This window comes from Diadema setosum, chromosome 19 (genome assembly GCF_964275005.1).
Source record: "Diadema setosum chromosome 19, eeDiaSeto1, whole genome shotgun sequence".
Lineage (NCBI taxonomy): Eukaryota > Metazoa > Echinodermata > Echinoidea > Diadematoida > Diadematidae > Diadema > Diadema setosum.
Genome location: NC_092703.1, coordinates 8,418,733 through 8,438,214, shown reverse-complemented (window position 1 = coordinate 8,438,214; position 19,482 = coordinate 8,418,733). Strand labels below are relative to the sequence as shown.

General features: G+C 36.3%; 1 protein-coding gene across 1 annotated transcript in view; it reads left to right on the top strand.

Annotated features, from left to right (window-relative positions):
- Positions 1-10,807, top strand: part of LOC140242728 (N-acylethanolamine-hydrolyzing acid amidase-like) — a 36,200-nt gene extending 25,393 nt beyond the window's left edge. Inside the window, exons 4-9 of the mRNA XM_072322488.1 lie at positions 1,424-1,514; positions 3,251-3,339; positions 5,003-5,175; positions 6,027-6,089; positions 6,952-7,047; positions 10,735-10,807. Coding sequence (XP_072178589.1) covers positions 1,424-1,514; positions 3,251-3,339; positions 5,003-5,175; positions 6,027-6,089; positions 6,952-7,047; positions 10,735-10,807 — 585 coding nt within the window. The remainder of the gene's footprint in view (positions 1-1,423; positions 1,515-3,250; positions 3,340-5,002; positions 5,176-6,026; positions 6,090-6,951; positions 7,048-10,734) is intronic.
- Positions 10,808-19,482: the final 8,675 nt, after the last annotated feature.

The following is a 19,482-nucleotide window of genomic DNA, read 5'->3' as shown; positions in this document are numbered from 1 at the left end:
TGGAGTTTATTTTTTGATTTATAGGCAAAAATTTATTTTTGCATAAATTATTATAAATTGATTAATATAAAATACATACATTGAAATTTGAAAAATATAACTATACAGTCTTGTAGATTACATTGGCCTCTACCTTTGTGCAAATTTTCGAGAGGATTGCGTGATCCACAACCGAGATCTGAAGGGGGGCGCCAAAAAGCCCCCCCCCCCCCCCATGGTTTCAAGGTCCCTCAAAAAAAAACCAGTGGGATTAGGGTAAAGCCTTTGGCTCCTGAAATGCCTATGGCCACCCTTGCACGCATGTGCATTATGTGTGTGAATACGCATGTGTCTTTTAGTTAGCAAATGTTTGGGATGTGATGTGTTAAAGTTTATTGTTTCTCTGCCTCATTCCTATTAACCCATTGAGGACGGGCTGATTTTGGTGCGACACGCATTTCCCATACACACTTTCCCGAGTATACATTGGACCTATCCTCAGTGGTTTATTAAAATGTGCATGATATACTCTACTCTCCAATTCTATCTCTGTGTGCCTATTAAAAAGCTTAGATGCAAAATTGTGTAATGGTATGTAATCCCTGCTTTTCTTAAAGGAGACGTTGGCACCATTCCATGTACATTGTATTATAAAGCACACCATATCAAAGAGTTTATGTTTTGCTAGCTTTGCTGCCTGATTAGATAGACTACTTGGCATGCTACTGTGAATTATGTCAAATGTTCGCATGCAATTTAATTTCACGAATTTCGCGAGAGCCAAGATTCATGAAATTAAAATGCATGTGAAAGTTTTTGTCTACACAATATGCAATGAATGCCAGTGGCAATTCAAAAATTTCATGAGCACTGCAAAAAAAAAAAGCCGTTGGCTCCAATTCCGAAAATTTAATGCCTCGAAAATATCTTGCCTTACAGTATATTATTCTCCATCAACACAGACATCCCCAAGACTAGCTTACAATGAATAAAGGGATGTTTTCCCGTGAAACTGGATGGTACAAGACAATTCCTGGTAGTTCTTGTACATGAAAGGATTGTTACAATTGTTATACCTTCCTATAGAGATTGACTACCCTTTCTGGCCAAGGACATGGGGAAGTTAACATAATGCCCCGGCCCATAGCTGAGCTATTTACATGCAGCAATGAGTCCATTGTGCTCTTGAAGTCCTACATTTCAGTGGATTCATCTCTGCTGAAAAGCTGCACTTTATCCATGTCATTGAGTCGCCTTTGTACTCTACAATGTATACAACGAACATGCCGATATGTATCGCATTCATGTTTCAGATTACAGACTCTTTGTTTTCGATCTGAATATTTGTATCGGAAATGCTTTAATGAATGAATAAAGGAATAAACTGTTTTGATAAATGTAACGCTGAAAACTTTACAGTGGTTCCTCTTTTTCTTTTTGGCAGACTGTGTATACTACCACCAACTTCGTTGGCCAGGTTGGAGTGTTTACGGGAATGAAGCCCAACAAATTCACCATAAGCCTGAACGAAAGGGGTAACTCTGCTTGTTACAGTTTTTACCAGTGATCGGTAAACTGTAGTCTGTACACAGAGCATGTATAACAGTCCGTTGAATGCATATTTATGTAAGCATGTTTATCTCGTTGCTGTCATTTCGGAAAGCACTGATGAGATGTGACCTTATGGCGCTCTGCCAGAGATGGGAAAGACTTTTTTTCGTGAACAATATTTTTGATAAGTATACTACACATTGTGGCTGGGAATACATGTATATTATGGTTCTCATGAGTGACAACTCAATTAATATTACTTGATAATGTTTGACAAAAGAAGAAGAGAATTCACACTTATGAATCCATCTGTAATTAATCTTCTTTCATTTCATGCCGACCCCTCCTCCTCCCCCCCCCCCCGTGAATATTTAAGAGAATTATCTACATCTATGTTCCCATCTAATGCTGATGAACCATCAATCGGAGGGCCTACCAAAGTACTGTATATGACATTTAGTTAGCGATTCTAATTTTTTGCAAATTAGGACTTCCCGCCAATGTCGCAAGTGGTACGCGATTGTGGAGTACCATTCCGAACAGAGAAATGTATGCATCCACGTCACATTCATGTCGCTAATATTTTCTCTTGCTTTAAAGTTCCTGAAACCCACCTGACTTGTGCAATCGGCAAAAATGAAAACCTCATGAAATATTTGGTGTATACAGTATTTTTAACGTAGAATTGGCATTGAGATGGCTGGAATACTTGGATTTCAAAGCGTTGATATGACACCGTAGCCTGGGAAAAAAGTGGGAAGCTGTAAGTTTTAAAAGGAGAACCACAAGAGAAGGAAAAGGAGGAGGAAGAAGGAGAGAATTCTGAAGGGATGGAGAGATAGAAAAATAAACAAGAAGGAAAGAAAAGGAAGAAAATGAAGAAGTAAAAGGAAGCTAAATGGATGAAAAGAAAAAAAAAAAGGAAGAAGGGGATGATAAGAAGGAAGAAAAGGGGAAAGAAGAAAACCAGAAAGAATAGAAAATGAAAATAAAGAAGATGGAGTTAAGCGGGGTTGCAGGAGGAAGATGAGGAAAAGAAGGAAGGCAAGATATGAAAATGGATAATAATTGGAAGGATAAGAGGATAGGCACCAGGGATAGATGAGAGATGGATGTATGTCATAACCTGAGAAAAAAAAAATTAAACTTTGAAGAGCTTTGTTTCTCTCTTCTGCATAATCTAGGGAACATTAAAGGGATGGTACAGTATTGGTGGAGATGAGAATTGGGTTTTTAACTTTTTGCGAGATACCAAGAAAATACTTATGAAATAGTACAGAGCATACCATTTTAAGAGGAATTCAAAGTTTATTTGATGAAAATCAGGTTTGGAATGACTGAGACATCCAAAAACAAAGTAAAACAAAGTGATTATAATAAAGTGTGGGTCCCACACTTATTAGAATTGCAATGTTTTGGATATCTCAGCCATTTCAAACCCAATTTTCCTTAAATAAACGTTGAATTCCTCATGGAATTACATACTCTTTCATATTTCATAAGAGGTTTCTCATTATCTCACCAAATAAATGTTGGAAACCTGAAATTAGGTCTCAACCAAAACTATACGATCCCTTTAATAGTTGAAACTGAAACTTGTAATAATGGTGATAATGATGAATGATGTGTTGATTATGATAATAATTGATGATTGATAATAATTAATGATGTGTATGAATGAATGGTATTAATTGAGAAATGTTCTCCTTTTGTGTTGCAGACAAAGGGAGCATTGCAGCCAACATGGTGGAGCTTCTCAAAGCCTTGCTCTTGAAGAAAGTGAAGTTCACCTCGCTCATTGCAAGAGACGTGAGTTCCCTTCCATCCGCCGCTGGTATCCATGTATTCTAGAGGTATTCATTTGACTTGATAGTATGAATGAACACACTTCCCTCATGAGCTACGGTGGATGTTGCTTCAGGCGAAAACTGTAAAGTTTGTCAGGCTGTTTGCCAGAAATGCAAGACTCCAGTTCAGCAGGATTATCTCTGAAGACCCTCGTTCACACCGGCCGCTTATTTTCTATTTCTAAAGGGATGGGGGTAGGATATGGGCATTTAAAAGTGTTTCAGAAAATGGCACTGCACTTTTTGATTATTTTTTCACTATTCTGTCAGAGCTTGTTAAAGAACGGGTGTGCAGATGAGGATGTGACAAAAGACAAAACCAGCAAAATCAAGCACAAAACAAGTAGAATAACATTTGTACCCCTCACATGATCCAACTGAAGTGTGCATGAGGCATTTCTGATTTTTCTTTCCTTTTTGTCGTCGTTGTTTCTTCTTTCAATGACGAGGATATTTGTTTGATTGCATAACATTTGTTTTGTTTCATGTCATTCATAACTCTTCTGTTTACAGACAAGTTTGCAAGCGCTTTGTTTTGTTTTTAATGTCGTGATGTTTGTTCGCTGGGATCCAAACTAAATTGTGTTTTTTTCCCACAACCAGGATATGCGTAGAATTTGGGTCAAGTAGGCCTTGCGTGAGCCCTTCATGTTTTCAGGGTTAGGTTTTTTTTTTGGGGGGGGGGGCGGGGATGAGGGCTTGTGTTTATAAAAAGGCACCCAATAGTTTGTAGATGACATGTTTTTCATGCAGAAAAAAAGAAAATGAATTGATTATTCTACTGGAGCTCAAGAGGAATTGTCAGGGTATGTTTATTCTATTTATTTATTTAAAAAAAAAAAGAACTTATGTTGGTATCTCATTGGGCTTGAAGACTAGAGGGGGATGTGGTGGCAACTCGAGTCTCGCTGGTTGTGGATATATTTCAGCGACGTGATTAATTTTGTACCTGATGTCTCTCCCACAACCTCTGGAGCTGGGAATTGGCATATACTTGAAAGACTTTTTCTTCCATTAAAGTGCAGGCTTCATAATTGAAGATAAATACACCTTTTTTTGTACATGCCCATACAAGTTGCCATTTGATGCTCTTTTTCTATATTTCCTCAATTAACCCTAATGAATTGACCTTAAAAGTATTTCGATTCTCCCTTCATGAAATTTTATAATTTAGAAGAACATTTGACCCACTTATGGTTTCTTTGTTAACCCGTTTAGGATGAGTCCCGAGTATACTCAGGCGAGTGTCTATGGGAAATGTGTGTTGTAGCAAAATCAGCCCATCCAGAATGATGCCAATTTCCCCCAAATCAATGTCTGATCAAAACTGATTCAGATAGGGTCATGAATAAAAAACAGTAGAGAAAGGTAAGCTATGTGCATAAAAGGATTTTCTTTTGTGCTCTCATGTATTACTCTTTTGTTTTTAACAGAACAGAAATATAGATCACATGTGATGAATATAAAGGCACTAGATTTGATAGCAATCAGTCTGTGGGACACTATCCTATTTCTGGGACTTTATGTAATTCTCATGGTAATGACCTTCACAAGCTATGGAATCTTCAATTGAAAGCAATTCAATTTATGTAATTTGCTCTGTTGCTGTCTTTTTGCCTTGGTAGACATTGCTGAACGCTGAAAGCTATGAGGAAGCCTTTCGCAGACTGGTGTACGAGGAAGAGGTGGCTCCTGTCTACATCATCCTAGGAGGGGTAAACCCTGGTGAGGGTGCGGTCATAACCAGGGAGCGCACCGCACCCCTGGACGTCTGGGAGATAGACGTGGCCGATGGCAGGTAATGATAGTACTGTGTCTTTCTTTAACACTGAAACATGATGGTGTGGGATATCAAAAGGTAACTCCAAAGGAACTGATCATGCTCCAGAAGGAGTGGATGTATCATTGATTTAAAGGTCAAAGTTCAGAATATGAAGATGTATGATGTCTAAAGGTAACTCCAAAGAAACTGTTGATGCTCAGAAGGAGTCAATATATCATTGATTTAAAGGTCAAAGTTCAAAATGGCTGCCATTATTTGCTTATTTAAACTTGAATGGAATGTGTAGGATATCGAAGGTAAATCCACCAAAAAAAAAAAAAAAAAAAAAAATTGCATGTTCCAGAAAGTGTTCATACTGTATGTCATGGGATCAAGTGTCAAAGTTCAGGTTTTGCTACCATTATTTTAGCATACGGAATCTCTCTGTTATGTCACCACCTTCCCGAATATTGCATGTGCCATGCAGATTCTTTAGGGAGCTCTTGTATGAGAAAATGTTTATGATTTGCTATGCTTTAGGAATATAAGCATATTGTTTTTGTTTTGTTGTGATTGTGTGTTTCTATACTTCAGTGAAAGCTGCGGGGTTAATTGATAATGGCATATGGCTACATTGGAAAATGTATTTTATGCAATGTGAAAGTTATGTGATGTTTGCTCATATTACTATTTCTGTTAGAAGCCTGTTATTTCTGATTGAACAGACATTAAAACTTTTATTAAAAACACAAGTAAACAAACATTTCATTCTCAGCTGAGTCAGGAGTGAATAAATTTCTGTCGGCAGGTGTTTCAAATAGTGTTCATCTCAGAGAATCCCATTCTCTCTTTTTTTCCCTACTTTTTGCGTCATTTTTTGTCCCTAGGTGGTTCCTTCTGGAGACAAATTATGACCACTGGGTTCCACCACCGGCTAGTGATGACCGCAGGTAAAAATTGATTTAAAAAATAATAGAGAAATCGTTAATCCTGTTTGAGCCACAGTGCTCGTCAAAAGAGAGGTAAAGCGATTCATTAAGATTTGATAGTCGACATGGTTCTTCATTAAATATTTACAACTGTGTAGCATCAACCATCAAGTTATAAAGTTAACCATTAAGTCATGAACTTGCTTCACATTGTTAAACTATGTTTGTTTGATGTTGTTGTCTTGGTCAGTGGCATCAATTAGTTGTGGCTATATCTTGCAACCCTCTGGCAAGCCTGAGTTGTTCCAGTTAGCCCATTGGATCAAGAGTTCTCAAATTTAGAATGCAGAGGTGTCTTTGAAAGGCCAGCAGATATCTGTCTTAATCTTTCTCAGAGAATAACATAATGTGACCTGTGAGCATTAACCACTGTATCATTTTGTATATTTTATATATTTGCTTCGAATCTGTTTCTCTCTTGAAAAACTGTATATTCCTTTTGCAAAAGTCACAAAATTTGGCATGGACGAAGAATAATATCTCCCAAATCGTGTATGAATTCTTACAGAAATACACTGCAGAGGTTTAAAAAAGAAATGAAAAACTAAGTGCATGTCGCTTGAGAATACGCTCCCACATTTATGCCAAGAATATTGCTTGGAATATTTTGGGGGTCCGAATACAGCGTAGATTCACTCGCAATCTCAGGTATCGTTCTTCCTCCATCATAAAGAAGTTTCCAGTTTTATGATTTTGAGGAAAGGTTTGAATTACCCTCCTCTTTAAAATTCCAGCTTATGAAAGGAATCTAATTTCAATTTTTAGAGTTGCAAAAGAGACACAAACTTTAACCATTCTTCTCCCTTCCCCCCCTTTTTTTTAGGGATCCTGGTAACAAGGCTATGCGTGCTGTTGGTCAGAAGAACATCAACAACAAGACACTGTGGGGTGTACTAACGACACCACTGGTACTAAATAAGTAAGTGGTGGCGAACATGCAATCACAAAGCTGTAGTTACATCATGGCAGAATGTTGTGGGTGCTTCTGGTAACCTTTTTGCAGTCTCTGTGGTTTTATTAATATACTTATATGGTATAAAAGGAATCAACATGTTTACAAAAATGAATTCACAGTTAACAATTAAGGAATACAAAGGAGCTTATCAATTTAAAATTACTCAAAGGCACATGACATGGATAAGTTTCTCATTGAGGAGTGAAAAAAACAAAAATTAGCATTTAGATCCATCATCTTCAATAGAAAAGACCATTTCTTGAGGGACATGGTCTAATGCTATGCAAAGTTGAGTAATTTTTTGGAATAGTGCTGGATTCAATCCTTGCATTGAATTTTGGGCCCAAATTCACAAATTTAATGTGGTTAAAAGTTACACCATGGTCTATAAAAATAAGCAGAAATAGACATACATTTGACATGCGCGTATCAATGCATATTTGTTACTGGATATCTGATGGCAAACGCATTCTGTCAATCATATTTAGGCAGAAGAAATTTGCACAAATCATGATTTAAATTCAAACCACCTTCATGTTTTCGTGCAAAGTGTCCAAAGTTAGCCATTTACCTACAAACCTTTTGTTTTACTGAGCATGTTTATGATTTCTTTGAAAGCATTTTTTGTTTTCACTAAATACCAGGAAAATGCCAGTGGCAAATGCTCATATTACTGGGTGAAACCACTTCCTCTTGTCAGCAACCGATATAACGTGGCTCACATTACCAAAGAAAACGAGAGCAAAGGGCGAGGACCAATTTCACTTCTTGCTAAATCAGATTCCGTCAGTTAGACCTACATTTCACATGGCTTGTGATATTTTCAGAAGCTCTCTGGAGATTGATTGTGACCTAGCCTGTAAGGGCAAGGAAGGAAAGATTTCATCATTAATGTTCGTGGGTCTTTTTTTTTTTCTTTTGGAAGAATATAGTCATATCAAATTAAACATAGTCATATGTTTGTTTCTCTGAAATTGTAACAAAATGAGAAATGAAATTCCTTCCTGTCCATCACTTTCAGTGAACAATTCATAGCAGCTTGTAATGCTAAATGTCTCTAAGAGCATCATGTGAGTATATGAAGAGTTTGATCGAAAAAGGAGTTAACTCCATTCTTGTTAATTGGAAATACTTTCCAGTAAAGCTGCTACTAAACAAAATATAAGAAAATGTGGGATATTTTAAATCATGATTTCAAGAACATTCCTTGTTGTTGTGTAACAAGTGAGGTATCACATGAAAGGTTTTATTCTGCTCCATCTGATGATGAAAGTTTAAAATGTTTGAAAATGGCATTTACCTATTTTGTGATCAAACTTCTAATATTTCATTTTGAATTAGAAATTTGTACTCAGGATTCCTTTTGGATAGTCAGCGGTAAAGCAGGCAGCATTGGTTGCTTGCTTGGTCTGTGTCACAATGTCTGTGTTGGGAAACCTGTAATTTACCTGATGAAAAGACAGAGAGAAAACTCAAAGAAGATTATCTTGAGAGAAACAAAAAAAAAAATAATAAGAAAAAGAAACAAAGATAGATAAGGAAATTAAAAAAAAATAGTGAGTGGTCGATAGATAGATGTATAGACTGATAGAAAGACAGATTGAAAGAGTGATAAACACAGACGTAGATGAATATAGGATGGATGACAACAAAGATGGATCTGTGAAAGATAGTGTGATAGAGTTAAGGAGGCAGATTAACATATTCATGGAATGATAGATGGATGGAAATACTGGAAAGGAATGAGAGATGGGAAGAGAGAAAGAGAAAGATATATGTTTATATAGAGAGAGAAAAAAATAGAAAGAGAAATATATACATATAGAGAGAAAATAGAGAGGGAAAGAGAAGGAGATACATAGTGAGAGAAAATAGAAAGAGAAAGAGAAAGATATGTATGTAAAGAGAAAATACAGGGAGAGAGATAGTGAGAGGAAATAGAGGTAGTGAAAGATAGAGATATATAGATAGAAGAAAATGTAAGAAAAAGAAAGATAAAAACAATGAGATACTTTAATTGAAAACTTCCAAGCATTTCATACGAGCATTGACTGAGAATTCTGCCCCATCTGCATCAACTTGCACCTGGTAGGCCTGAAAGCAGGGTTTGTTATTTAGGTGATACGGTACATCCTACCACAAACGCCCAGCGAATGTGTTTTTTTCCTGTGTTGCTATGACTTCCTTTGTCATTGTGTATTAAAGGATGTCACCCAACCCACATGAATGGAAAACCACCCATCCCTGCACAGATTTTCAAACAAAAAAAAATCACATTTCCAAGTGCATCTAGGGAAATTATGAGGAACAAAAGTAGTAAATACAAAGTGACCTGTCTTATATCCAGTGGTGGGGAAGAACAGTTGCTATGATGAAATGTGAAAAAATAAAAGGAAATTCTCTGAATAATGCACCTTGTCTCAACTCGATACTTCTTTAGTTTGGAAAGGAAATGATATGCATGTTGACGTTAGGTTATTGTTATACAAGATTTGGTTAAAACAAGTAGGAATTACAAAAGAAGGCAATGCGCATTAAGTGCTTTTCTAACCAAAATTGTACAGTCATTCTTCTCTGAAGTAACACATTTTTTTAAGGAAAAAACTAATATTTATAGAATAATTCTAATTTCAAGATTTCAAGATTTCAAGATAATTTATTGTCATGTATAAAATATACATAAAATTTGTTTTCTGACATACATAAAGATAAAGGTGCATAAATGAAAGAATATAAATAATGAAAATAACTTAACATGAGTTTTATACCATACATACTAATAACTCATATCTTGAAAATAGATATGAATTCCAAAGATTGATTGTGTAAAGAGTCAATGATTGAATCTGATGCCTTTGGATGGGTTCCAGTGGTACTTTCACCCGTTCCTTGTGGAAACCTTGTATACCAGGTTCCCACAATGTAGACAAGAGTGCCTGCATTTTCACATAGATTTCATAAATTCACATTTATTTGTGTTATGTTGCCTGCCTATGAAAATGGCTCTGATGGAAAGATTGGAGGGTTTTTTTCTGTCAATATCTGTATGACATTGCATTGACAGGTGCATTGCTATACTCACTAACTCTAATACAAGGCCAAGTTTGAACGGCATTCTGAATAGAGAAGAGAAAGCTTGCCAAGTTGAGTACAGTGCATGGGCAACCCAAGAGTGAACCACATTTTCTTATGGTGGGTCACAAGTGTGTCATCTCTGTTTTTTCTGCCTCGTAATCTACTGCAAAAGCTGCTGGGTGAAAGTTCATTTGGCACAATCAGTTGCAAATTACCTGTTCTTGATGAGACTTTTGCCTACTGGATCTGCAGGCTTCTTCAGATCAAACGCTGTGAGAGAGTCTTCACACTAGCTGACGTAGCTGGCATACGCCGAGCAGCGATTTATAAAGGCTGCTATTTTCATGACTTTCGCAAATCTGACTGAATCTGAATCACTGTTGAGCTGCAAATTTAACGGCACGCAAAAACATCACCACCTGATCGGTTGATTGCATAAATTTGCGGAGTGAAAGGACAGGTATTAGCCTTGGTGTCTATTTGCAAAAATATCTTTATGCTAAAATAAAAGCTTTTAATAGTATGATATTCTGTAACTGGATTTTTTTGTCCTGTCCATTGTCTGGCACCTTGCAGCAGCACAGTCTACACCGCATCGATGTGCGCGGGGAAACCTGAGATTTACGCCACCGAGGTGAGGGATGTGTAGAGGCATCAGACCACTTGCGGCGAAGTCAGCCTCCACTCTGTCCGCCACGTCGGGAAAAAAGTTTGACACTTGATCACTCGTGCAATGAGAAGCTGATCTGTCTCATCAGTAGAGGGCATGCTCCGATCATAGTTGAATAGTTCTAGTCAGATGAAAGCAATTGACATTTGATGTAAAGCAAATGTACACCTAGGGCATTTTTATATAGTGTAGGTTAATGATAGACACATGATTTGCACATTGTTTTGAGCTGTGCTGTTAAAATTTTTAACTTGCCATCAGCCACATGAGCATGGTATGTATGCCAGTACTATACGATGCATATTCGCGTCAGCTGTCTTGCACCCAAAGATATGATCTTTTTCTCTCTCTTTTTTTTTTTTTTTTTTTCATTCAGCTTCAGAACAATTCCTGTTAGCAGACGCTTGCACCTTTGTCTAACGATACTTATGGTGCTCCATAGTATTCATTGAAATTTTGTTGAGAAAATGTATGGAAGTTTGTTTATATTTTTCATAAATTTTGTATGACAATGTATGAATAATGATAAATCTTTCGCACAAGGATTTTATAAAATCATTACTTGCTTTATAAATTTATATTATGATATTGATGTACATGAATATGAATATCTATCTTTCTATCTTTCTATGTATTTTACACATACATACTAATCAAAGTGTGATTTGAAGATGTAGAGCATAAGGACATTTCTTGTACAGCGTGATAGTGTAATATTTACAGGATCTATGCAATGCAAATGTATGTTGACTTGTGTTGATTTATGATACCCAGATCATCACTTTTGTGACACAAAGAATATTATAAATATGTCCCATATATTCCAATTATATTATTATAATAATTTTTCTTTCATTTTTCTTTAGATTCCATCAATGACATCTGTCAGTCATGACTCCATTCCTATTTGATTAACAAAAGACTGGAATGCACCTTCCCCTGAACTAAGCATAACCTCCATATTTCCAGACAGTGTGTTTTGGTTATCATATAGTTATGCTCAGGTTTAGGGGAAGGTGCATTCCAATGTCTTTCTTAAAGCACATTAGTAATTTAGCAGGGATTGACAGATGATGTCAATGGCAGAATGTGGGTTTGGAAGAATTTTTTTGAGAGTGTATCCAAGTAATCTGAAGAAAAATAACAGAAGCATTAATATAAAATACATGTATATGACACATTTATATATTTCTTTTTGACACATTAATGATGATCAGGGTGTTATAGATCGATAAATTAAAGGGACTGTACAGTACTGGTTGAGGTGGGGATTCAGGTTTATAACATTCCTAAGTGAGATAAGGAAAAACCTCTCATGAAATATGAAAGAGCATGTAATTTTAAGAAGGATTCAACATTTATTTGATGAAAATTGGTTTTCAAATGCCTGAGATATCAAAAAAAAAAAAAAGTGATAATAATAAAAGGCGGCAGGCCACGCCTTTTATTAGGATCTCTTTGTTTCACCTTGTTTTTGGATATCTCATCCATTTCAAAACAGATTTTCATCAAGTAAACTTTTGATACTCCTTAGAATTGCATACTCTTTGACATCTCATAGTGGTTTCTGAATATCTCGCAAAACGTTAAAAGCTAAATCCTCACCTCAACCAGACTGTACACACCCTTTAAAGGAAGTTAATAGTAAGTAATTCAAGTCAACGTATATGTGCATTGACTATTAGTCCACTATGAAATCACAGTAGTGTAGACTACAGCACCTTAGCACAAAAGCAGGATTATTCTGATTTGAAAGTAAACAGTTGTAGTCATGTGTAGGTGATTTCAAATAGCATAATTGTTGCACACTTTATACTTCAGTGATAGTGAAAGTTAGCGCAGTAGATGCAATGTCTGTCAGAGACGAGTGTGTTCACTTACTATCACTTCATTCCAGCAGAGTAATGGTGGCAATATATCTCTACATCCCTCGATTAGAATACGCTAGTCCAAAATAAAAGAAGGCAGATGGATTTGTGATGTGCACACACTATCTGTAGGACAGTTGAAAAGGTAAAGGTGTCTACAGTACATTTCCTGAATCAATGCAAAATGCAATTTTTCCATTTATTTTACAACTTTTCTCTGTGTGTGAGTAAGATATCAAAGGATACAAAGTAGCTTTGATGATTTTCCTGTTACAGCTTTTGCTTATTTTTTTTTTTTCACATTGAAATGTAATGATGCCTCATCTTGTACGATAGCTATATCAACAAGGTTGGAACACTCCTTTAACATGATTGCTGTTGGAGGGATATAAGAGATAGGCAGCAAGCCTTTGTTTTGTTTTTTATTCTTGTCTTTTTGGTTCTTGCCTTCTGTTATTTTTTTTTCACTTAGTGACAGATTCTTTAAAATGTAATGATAGGTGTTTAACACCTTGTGGGAATATCAGTCTTGCCTAAATTTCCTACCACTTGCCTCAAAATTTCTGAAAAAAATCCCAGTGTGGTGGTTATTGTGTTTTGTGTTTTTGAAAAAATATCTGGAAGAACTCAATATCTTTTTTTCTCAAAATTTGAGTACTGATGCACAATATGTAAGTATACCTAGTACCACTTGTGTTAGATGAAACTCCACCCCAGTCATGGGTGTTTTGCCATTTTCTGTCATAGCATATTTTAGGTCGTGAAACTTGTCCCCGTGTTGTAGAATGGTCTCGTTGGAAAAATGGATATGATGTACAAACAAATGGTGTGAATAATTGTCGTTAAGCGTATGGCTCAAAAAGGGATTTTTGTTTTGTTTTATTTACTTTCCATAATCGGAAGTAGCATTTAAGTTAAGTTTCCCTTGAGGAGGTTCCTTGCATAGCAACCATCTGCTTCCACTGTTTACGCTTTTCAGGAAGATTTAGCGACGTAGATTCAGTCTTAAAGAGGAAATCCAGTCCAAAAGTAAGTTAGTCTGATAAAGAGAGCAAATCTTACAAGTTCTTAAGAGAAATCGGATGAAAAACAAGGAAGACTTTGAAGTTTTGCTAATTTCTGCAAAACAGTTTTTTTTTTACAGTGGATATGAATATGCAAATGAGTGAGCTGTCCATGTCATAACCGCACAATTTTCCATTGATCGTGTACAAAAAAAAAAAAAAAAAAAATCACAAAAATTCAATATTTCTGTCATTGAAGTCTGAAACATGATGTTATTCCTGGTTGAATAACTTCAGAATAGTGATCAGTTAGATATATCAAGATTTGAGCCTCGGGCATGATTGCGCTTGAATGAAAAACTGGGAATTTCACAATTTTATGTTCAAACTACTGTATATGGCAAGTTGTGAGGGAATGACATGCTCACTTTGCCATTAGTTTTCGCGTATTCATATTGATTGTTCAAGAACTGTTTCCTCAAAAATTAGAGAAACTTCAAAATGTCATGACTTCCTTATTTTTCATCCAATTTCGATCAAAATCTTACCGTTGAACTTGTGATATGTTACTCTTTCCTATTAGACTAACTTGTATTTGGACTGGATTTCCCCTTTCAGCATCTGTTCTGAAAATTCAAAGAGACCTAACAGGGCGTTGCTAGAAAAAATTGTCCATCGGCCACCAAGCTGATCAATGTTCCATTGGCCATGACTATCATGCCGAGTACAAAGAGATGAATGGTTTGATTGAATAGTATGATTAGCAGAGTTTTGTGTGATATGAAAGGAAGATGTGCAGTCTTCAGTGGTCTTCTGTTTAATTCTATGTTTTCACATTTCTCAGGATGTTGCTGAATCTGTTCATGACTATCATGTAAATCTTATTATTTGTTGCAAAGTGAAATTAACCCCTGAGAAGCATGACGTGTCAGATGAAAATTATTTTACTACACTGTACTTTGTACATATTATTCACATCTAAGTGCACATCCAAACAATTCTTGAAACGTGCCTAATTATTGTTGTCGTACATACATGTATATCATGTTCATTTCTGACCCATGCGAACCTAGTAAAGTTAACAATTTTTTTGTTGTTGTTTCAATTTTGATATGGTCAGATTCTCCACTTACCTAGCTTTGCATTTTACATTATTATTTTTGTATGTACAATTTGTCCCATTTTATGATGCTTAATGGTGCAGCACAGAGTGGTGAGGAAGTTGGCTACAGAGAAACACAGTTGTGACAAAATGAGCATCAGAAATTTGATGCAGTCAAATTCACTGGAGATTTGGTGCTTGAGCACTGAAGTCCAATCAAAACACCATAGTATCATGTTGCTGTTGTTTTTTTGGGGGGATCTTTTTTTTTTTTCAGATTTCTAATAGACATGTGAAAAGGCAGTACTGGAGATATCATTTTTGTTGTTGTTGATGTCAATTTTGAAACAAATCTAAAGGTTCTAATTATTCATTCCCATTACACTGTACCTGCAGCCAGTCACAGGGTTTTGTTTATGCTCAGATGTGAGCAATTTTATTGGGATGTGGTGTTGATGAGTCAATCATGTTCAGCTCAATATTTCAATGGGATAGATCAGTTTGTTGATCTGAAGCTTGTTGATCATATTTCGTGAAGAGAGTGAACACAAGGAAAGGAAAGAGATGAATTTTTAATGGCAAGTGTGTGGATTTTTATGACATTTAATCGTGAGAGCAAGGCTTGATTTGTGCAATAAGAATTGAAACAGAGTCCTCCATACGATCTAGAGTATGAGTAAGATGTAGGTCACTAAGTTACTAGTAACCTCGCACTATTTTAAAGATGCTGTGCTCATCATCAACAGCAACCACAACAAATATCTACAGAGATACGGAAGGTCGTAATCCAAATTCCAGCCGGTAATCGTGAGAGTAGGGTGAGAAATCGGGTTACTGTGGCTCAAATACTACAACTCATGAATTTCCACATGTATGGCTGTAACTTTGTGGCACCTGGCAAGTCTAGGCCAATTTCTACTGATTTGAGATATACCCTGTAGTTCTCCTTGTTGTGGAAGATGCTATTCTGTGAACATTCAAAGGAATTGAGGTTGGGGGAGAGGAGAAATTTATTCGACCATGTTATCTACTGTGTAAAACAGAGTATTGCAATGTACTTTGATGTGATACTGTATAGTATTTTGATTTTTATCATCTACAGATTTTTTTTTCCACTTTAGATTGAAGTGACACCACTTTAAAATTAAAGAAAAATTTTATATTTCGGTGTGATCTTGTCAAAAGTCACTGGAAGTGATTACATTGTGCAATCAGTGTGTTGTGATGTTTTGTAGAAAGTCATGCTATCTTGGTTAATTACCTGCAAGGTCAATAGGAAATGAGTCAAAACAAATCTTTCCTGTTCAGTTATATTCTTAGCGTGTGTGGAGACAGTTAGTGAGCGTGCAATGAACTTGCGGAATCTGTTTTTTGATTCGTGGGGACCAAACTTCTTCCTACTGTCTTAAAATGAAATGTGCATTTTGTACATTACCTGAGTCTGTTTTTTTTTTTTTTTTTTGGTTTTTTTTTTTTTTTGTAACTGGTCTAGTTTATGGCATCCTTTGACTGTGTGTATGTCTGTCTATAGATGCAACCCACTCTTAAAAGATAAGTTAGTGAATAATGATAATAAATTGGAAAAATGTTTTAATAAAGGTGATTCATAATCTAGGTTTTAGTGTTGACTGAAGTTAATGATTTGGATATTGTGTTAGCACTGATTTTATTTTTTTTTAAATCATGTCTGAGGATGTGTGTCTAAACAAAATTTGTATGTCATGGAATGTAACTATGTAAACTTCATCAACAAAGTCATATTTACTTCATCATGTTGTATATATAATTTATCATGAAATGATTTTCATGTCTCATCTGATTGTATGCAATTTTATCCCTGTAAACATGCAATGTAATCATTATCATGCAATACATATTTTTTGGTAAATTCTTTAAGTGTTGTCTTTGTAACCATTTTGTGGCTTTTTTTTTTCTTTGAGTAGATATCTGAGGTACAGCCACTCAAATTTCTGTCAACTATCATACTTATATTCAAAATGGGTTGACATTAACACGGCTACAGTAACAGAGCTTCTTTGCATCAGCAACTTACTGCATGGGCAGTATTTCACCCTAACCAGGCCATGCTTTTGGGGGTTTTCTGTGGCCGGGGGAGGGTTGATTCACCCCCCCCCCCCCCCGAGATCTGGACCGTCGATTGTGCAATCGCCATGAAAATTGGCACATGCATTACCTGTGGCATAATCTACCAAACTATACAAAAAGAAATGGAAATTTTTATGATATTAATTATGCTAATATATGCATAAAATCATACATTCTGCTCTAAATCAAAAAGTGAAGCTCCTGGAATCCTAATTTTTGGTTGTAACATTTTTCGTAGCATTCCTAACAATGTACTTGACAAAAAAATCTGGTATCAAAATTAATTTCTTATGTAGTTTATTGTTATATGAATTTCTTATGTATTTCCTTGTTTTTTAATCTTTTGTTTTCTTTTTTTCACAAAATTTATGACAGAACCAATTTCAATCATAATCATGCTGAAATTAATCATATCTTTGTGAATAAGGGAAATAAGTGAAAATAATCATATCTTTATGAATAAGGTGAGAAAACTCCATTTGCATATTAGACTTTATACACAAAATCACGTTTTTAAGCCATTTTCGGTCAGACAGGTGTAGCGTCGTAACGGTGTGCGTGATTTTCATGAAAATGGTGTCAAAAGATGTGCGAGACTTGAAAGTAAAAAGTCATTGAGCGGCGTGATAAAAAAAATTCGTGCAGCAGAATAGTTGTGGAAAATGGGGGGGGGGGGGGGGGTTACCTGCCTCCCCCCTCCCCCCCCCCTGCTCTTTTAGGGTTAAGGGTTGTGTGAGATCATTCAAATGACATTGTGTCACCTACACAGAACTACCAAGTCTACCTGATTTAAAACCAGTTTTTCACCATTTTATAAGGAAATATGTGGGAATTTCAATGGAGGCCATTTTGGTGGCCATTTTTAATATCTCAGAACCCTCACGGATGCAATTAAAGAGTTGCATCATCCAGAATAGGATTCAATTCCACCCTTGAAATAGGGGTAAACCCATCAAAAAACATCGGGCGAACGGTGAAATAAAGTTCAGCCTCTGTCACCCCAACTATCACCATACTTGAGATGAGGTTGATAGACTAAGTGTTAACTACTGTATACGCCATATATTCCGGACGATTTCGCAAATGGTTAAATTCGTTATTGTGGAGTCCTGTACTGAACGGAGAAATGTACTAACGTACGTCACATCCACAACGGGAGCAGAGTCAATATTTTCATGTGTTTTTAATTTTGCGAATAGCACCCGACTCGCAAAATTCGCGAAAATGAAAACCTCGTGAAATATTCGATGTATACATTATATATGTGTGTGTGTAAATCTGGGATAGTATCACTAAATCATTCTGTGGCATATAAGTAATGCAGATAACTTATAACTTATAACAAAAGTGCATTTGGAAATTTCACTGTGTGGAAGAAGCAGCTTTTACATTCAAGAGTGTATTCTTTGAAACCAACAACAGTGACTATTACGAAGAGAGTTATACAGGAGATGGACATCGAAATTAATGAAGGTGAAGATTATTGAGAATAGTATATTTGGACTATGTATACGTAATCATATCATCTACTCATAATTTTTCTGTTATGTTGCCTCGATCCGGGGGCATTGAATGTCATTGCAATAAAGAACTTCCTCTTATACGCAAACAATTAATTTTTTTTGTACCAGCCTGATAGTTTCCCTTTAGATTTCTTGTAGCAAATATTTAAAAAAAACCTCACAAGTCTATAGCCTCGAGAAAATCTGTCAACTCATGCAAGTGTGGACTTGTACACACTACACACACACACACACACAAACACACACACACACTCACATGCACACATTTGCATTTGACACGATCACATGCCTACATCAAAGCGTGTTTGCATGCAACATGCTGATTCGCAGGGGACAAACCAACATTACAGCAACTGACCCACATTGCACATGAACAAGCATTCTCATTGTGTTTGACAATGTTTAGTTATCACAATGGAAGATCTCCATTAAAGCTAAGATCTCCCAAATTTGGATCAAGGAATTGTGACAACATAAGCCATACAGTATGTTAACTTGATTGTCAACTAAACACAAGGAATTTGATAGGAAATAGCAACCAAAATGGCTAGTAATCATCACCTTCATCACAATCATCACCGACATCACCATCACCATCATCATCACCATCATCATCACAAACATCACCATCATCGTCACCACCATCATCACCATCACTATGTATCGCCATCATCACCATCAACCATCATCACCACCATCATCACCACCATCACCACCATCACCATCACCACCATCACCACCATCACCATCACCATCATCACCACCATCACCACCATCACCATCACCATCACCATCACCATCACCATCACCATCATCACCACCATCATCACCACCACCACCACCATCATCGCCATCACCATCATCACCATCATCACCATCATCATCACCATCATCACCATCACCATCACCATCATCACCATCACCATCATCATCATCACCATCACCATCATCACCATCACCATCACCATCACCATCATCACCACCATCATTACCACCACCATCATCACCACCATCATCACCATCATCATCATCATCATCACCATCATCATTA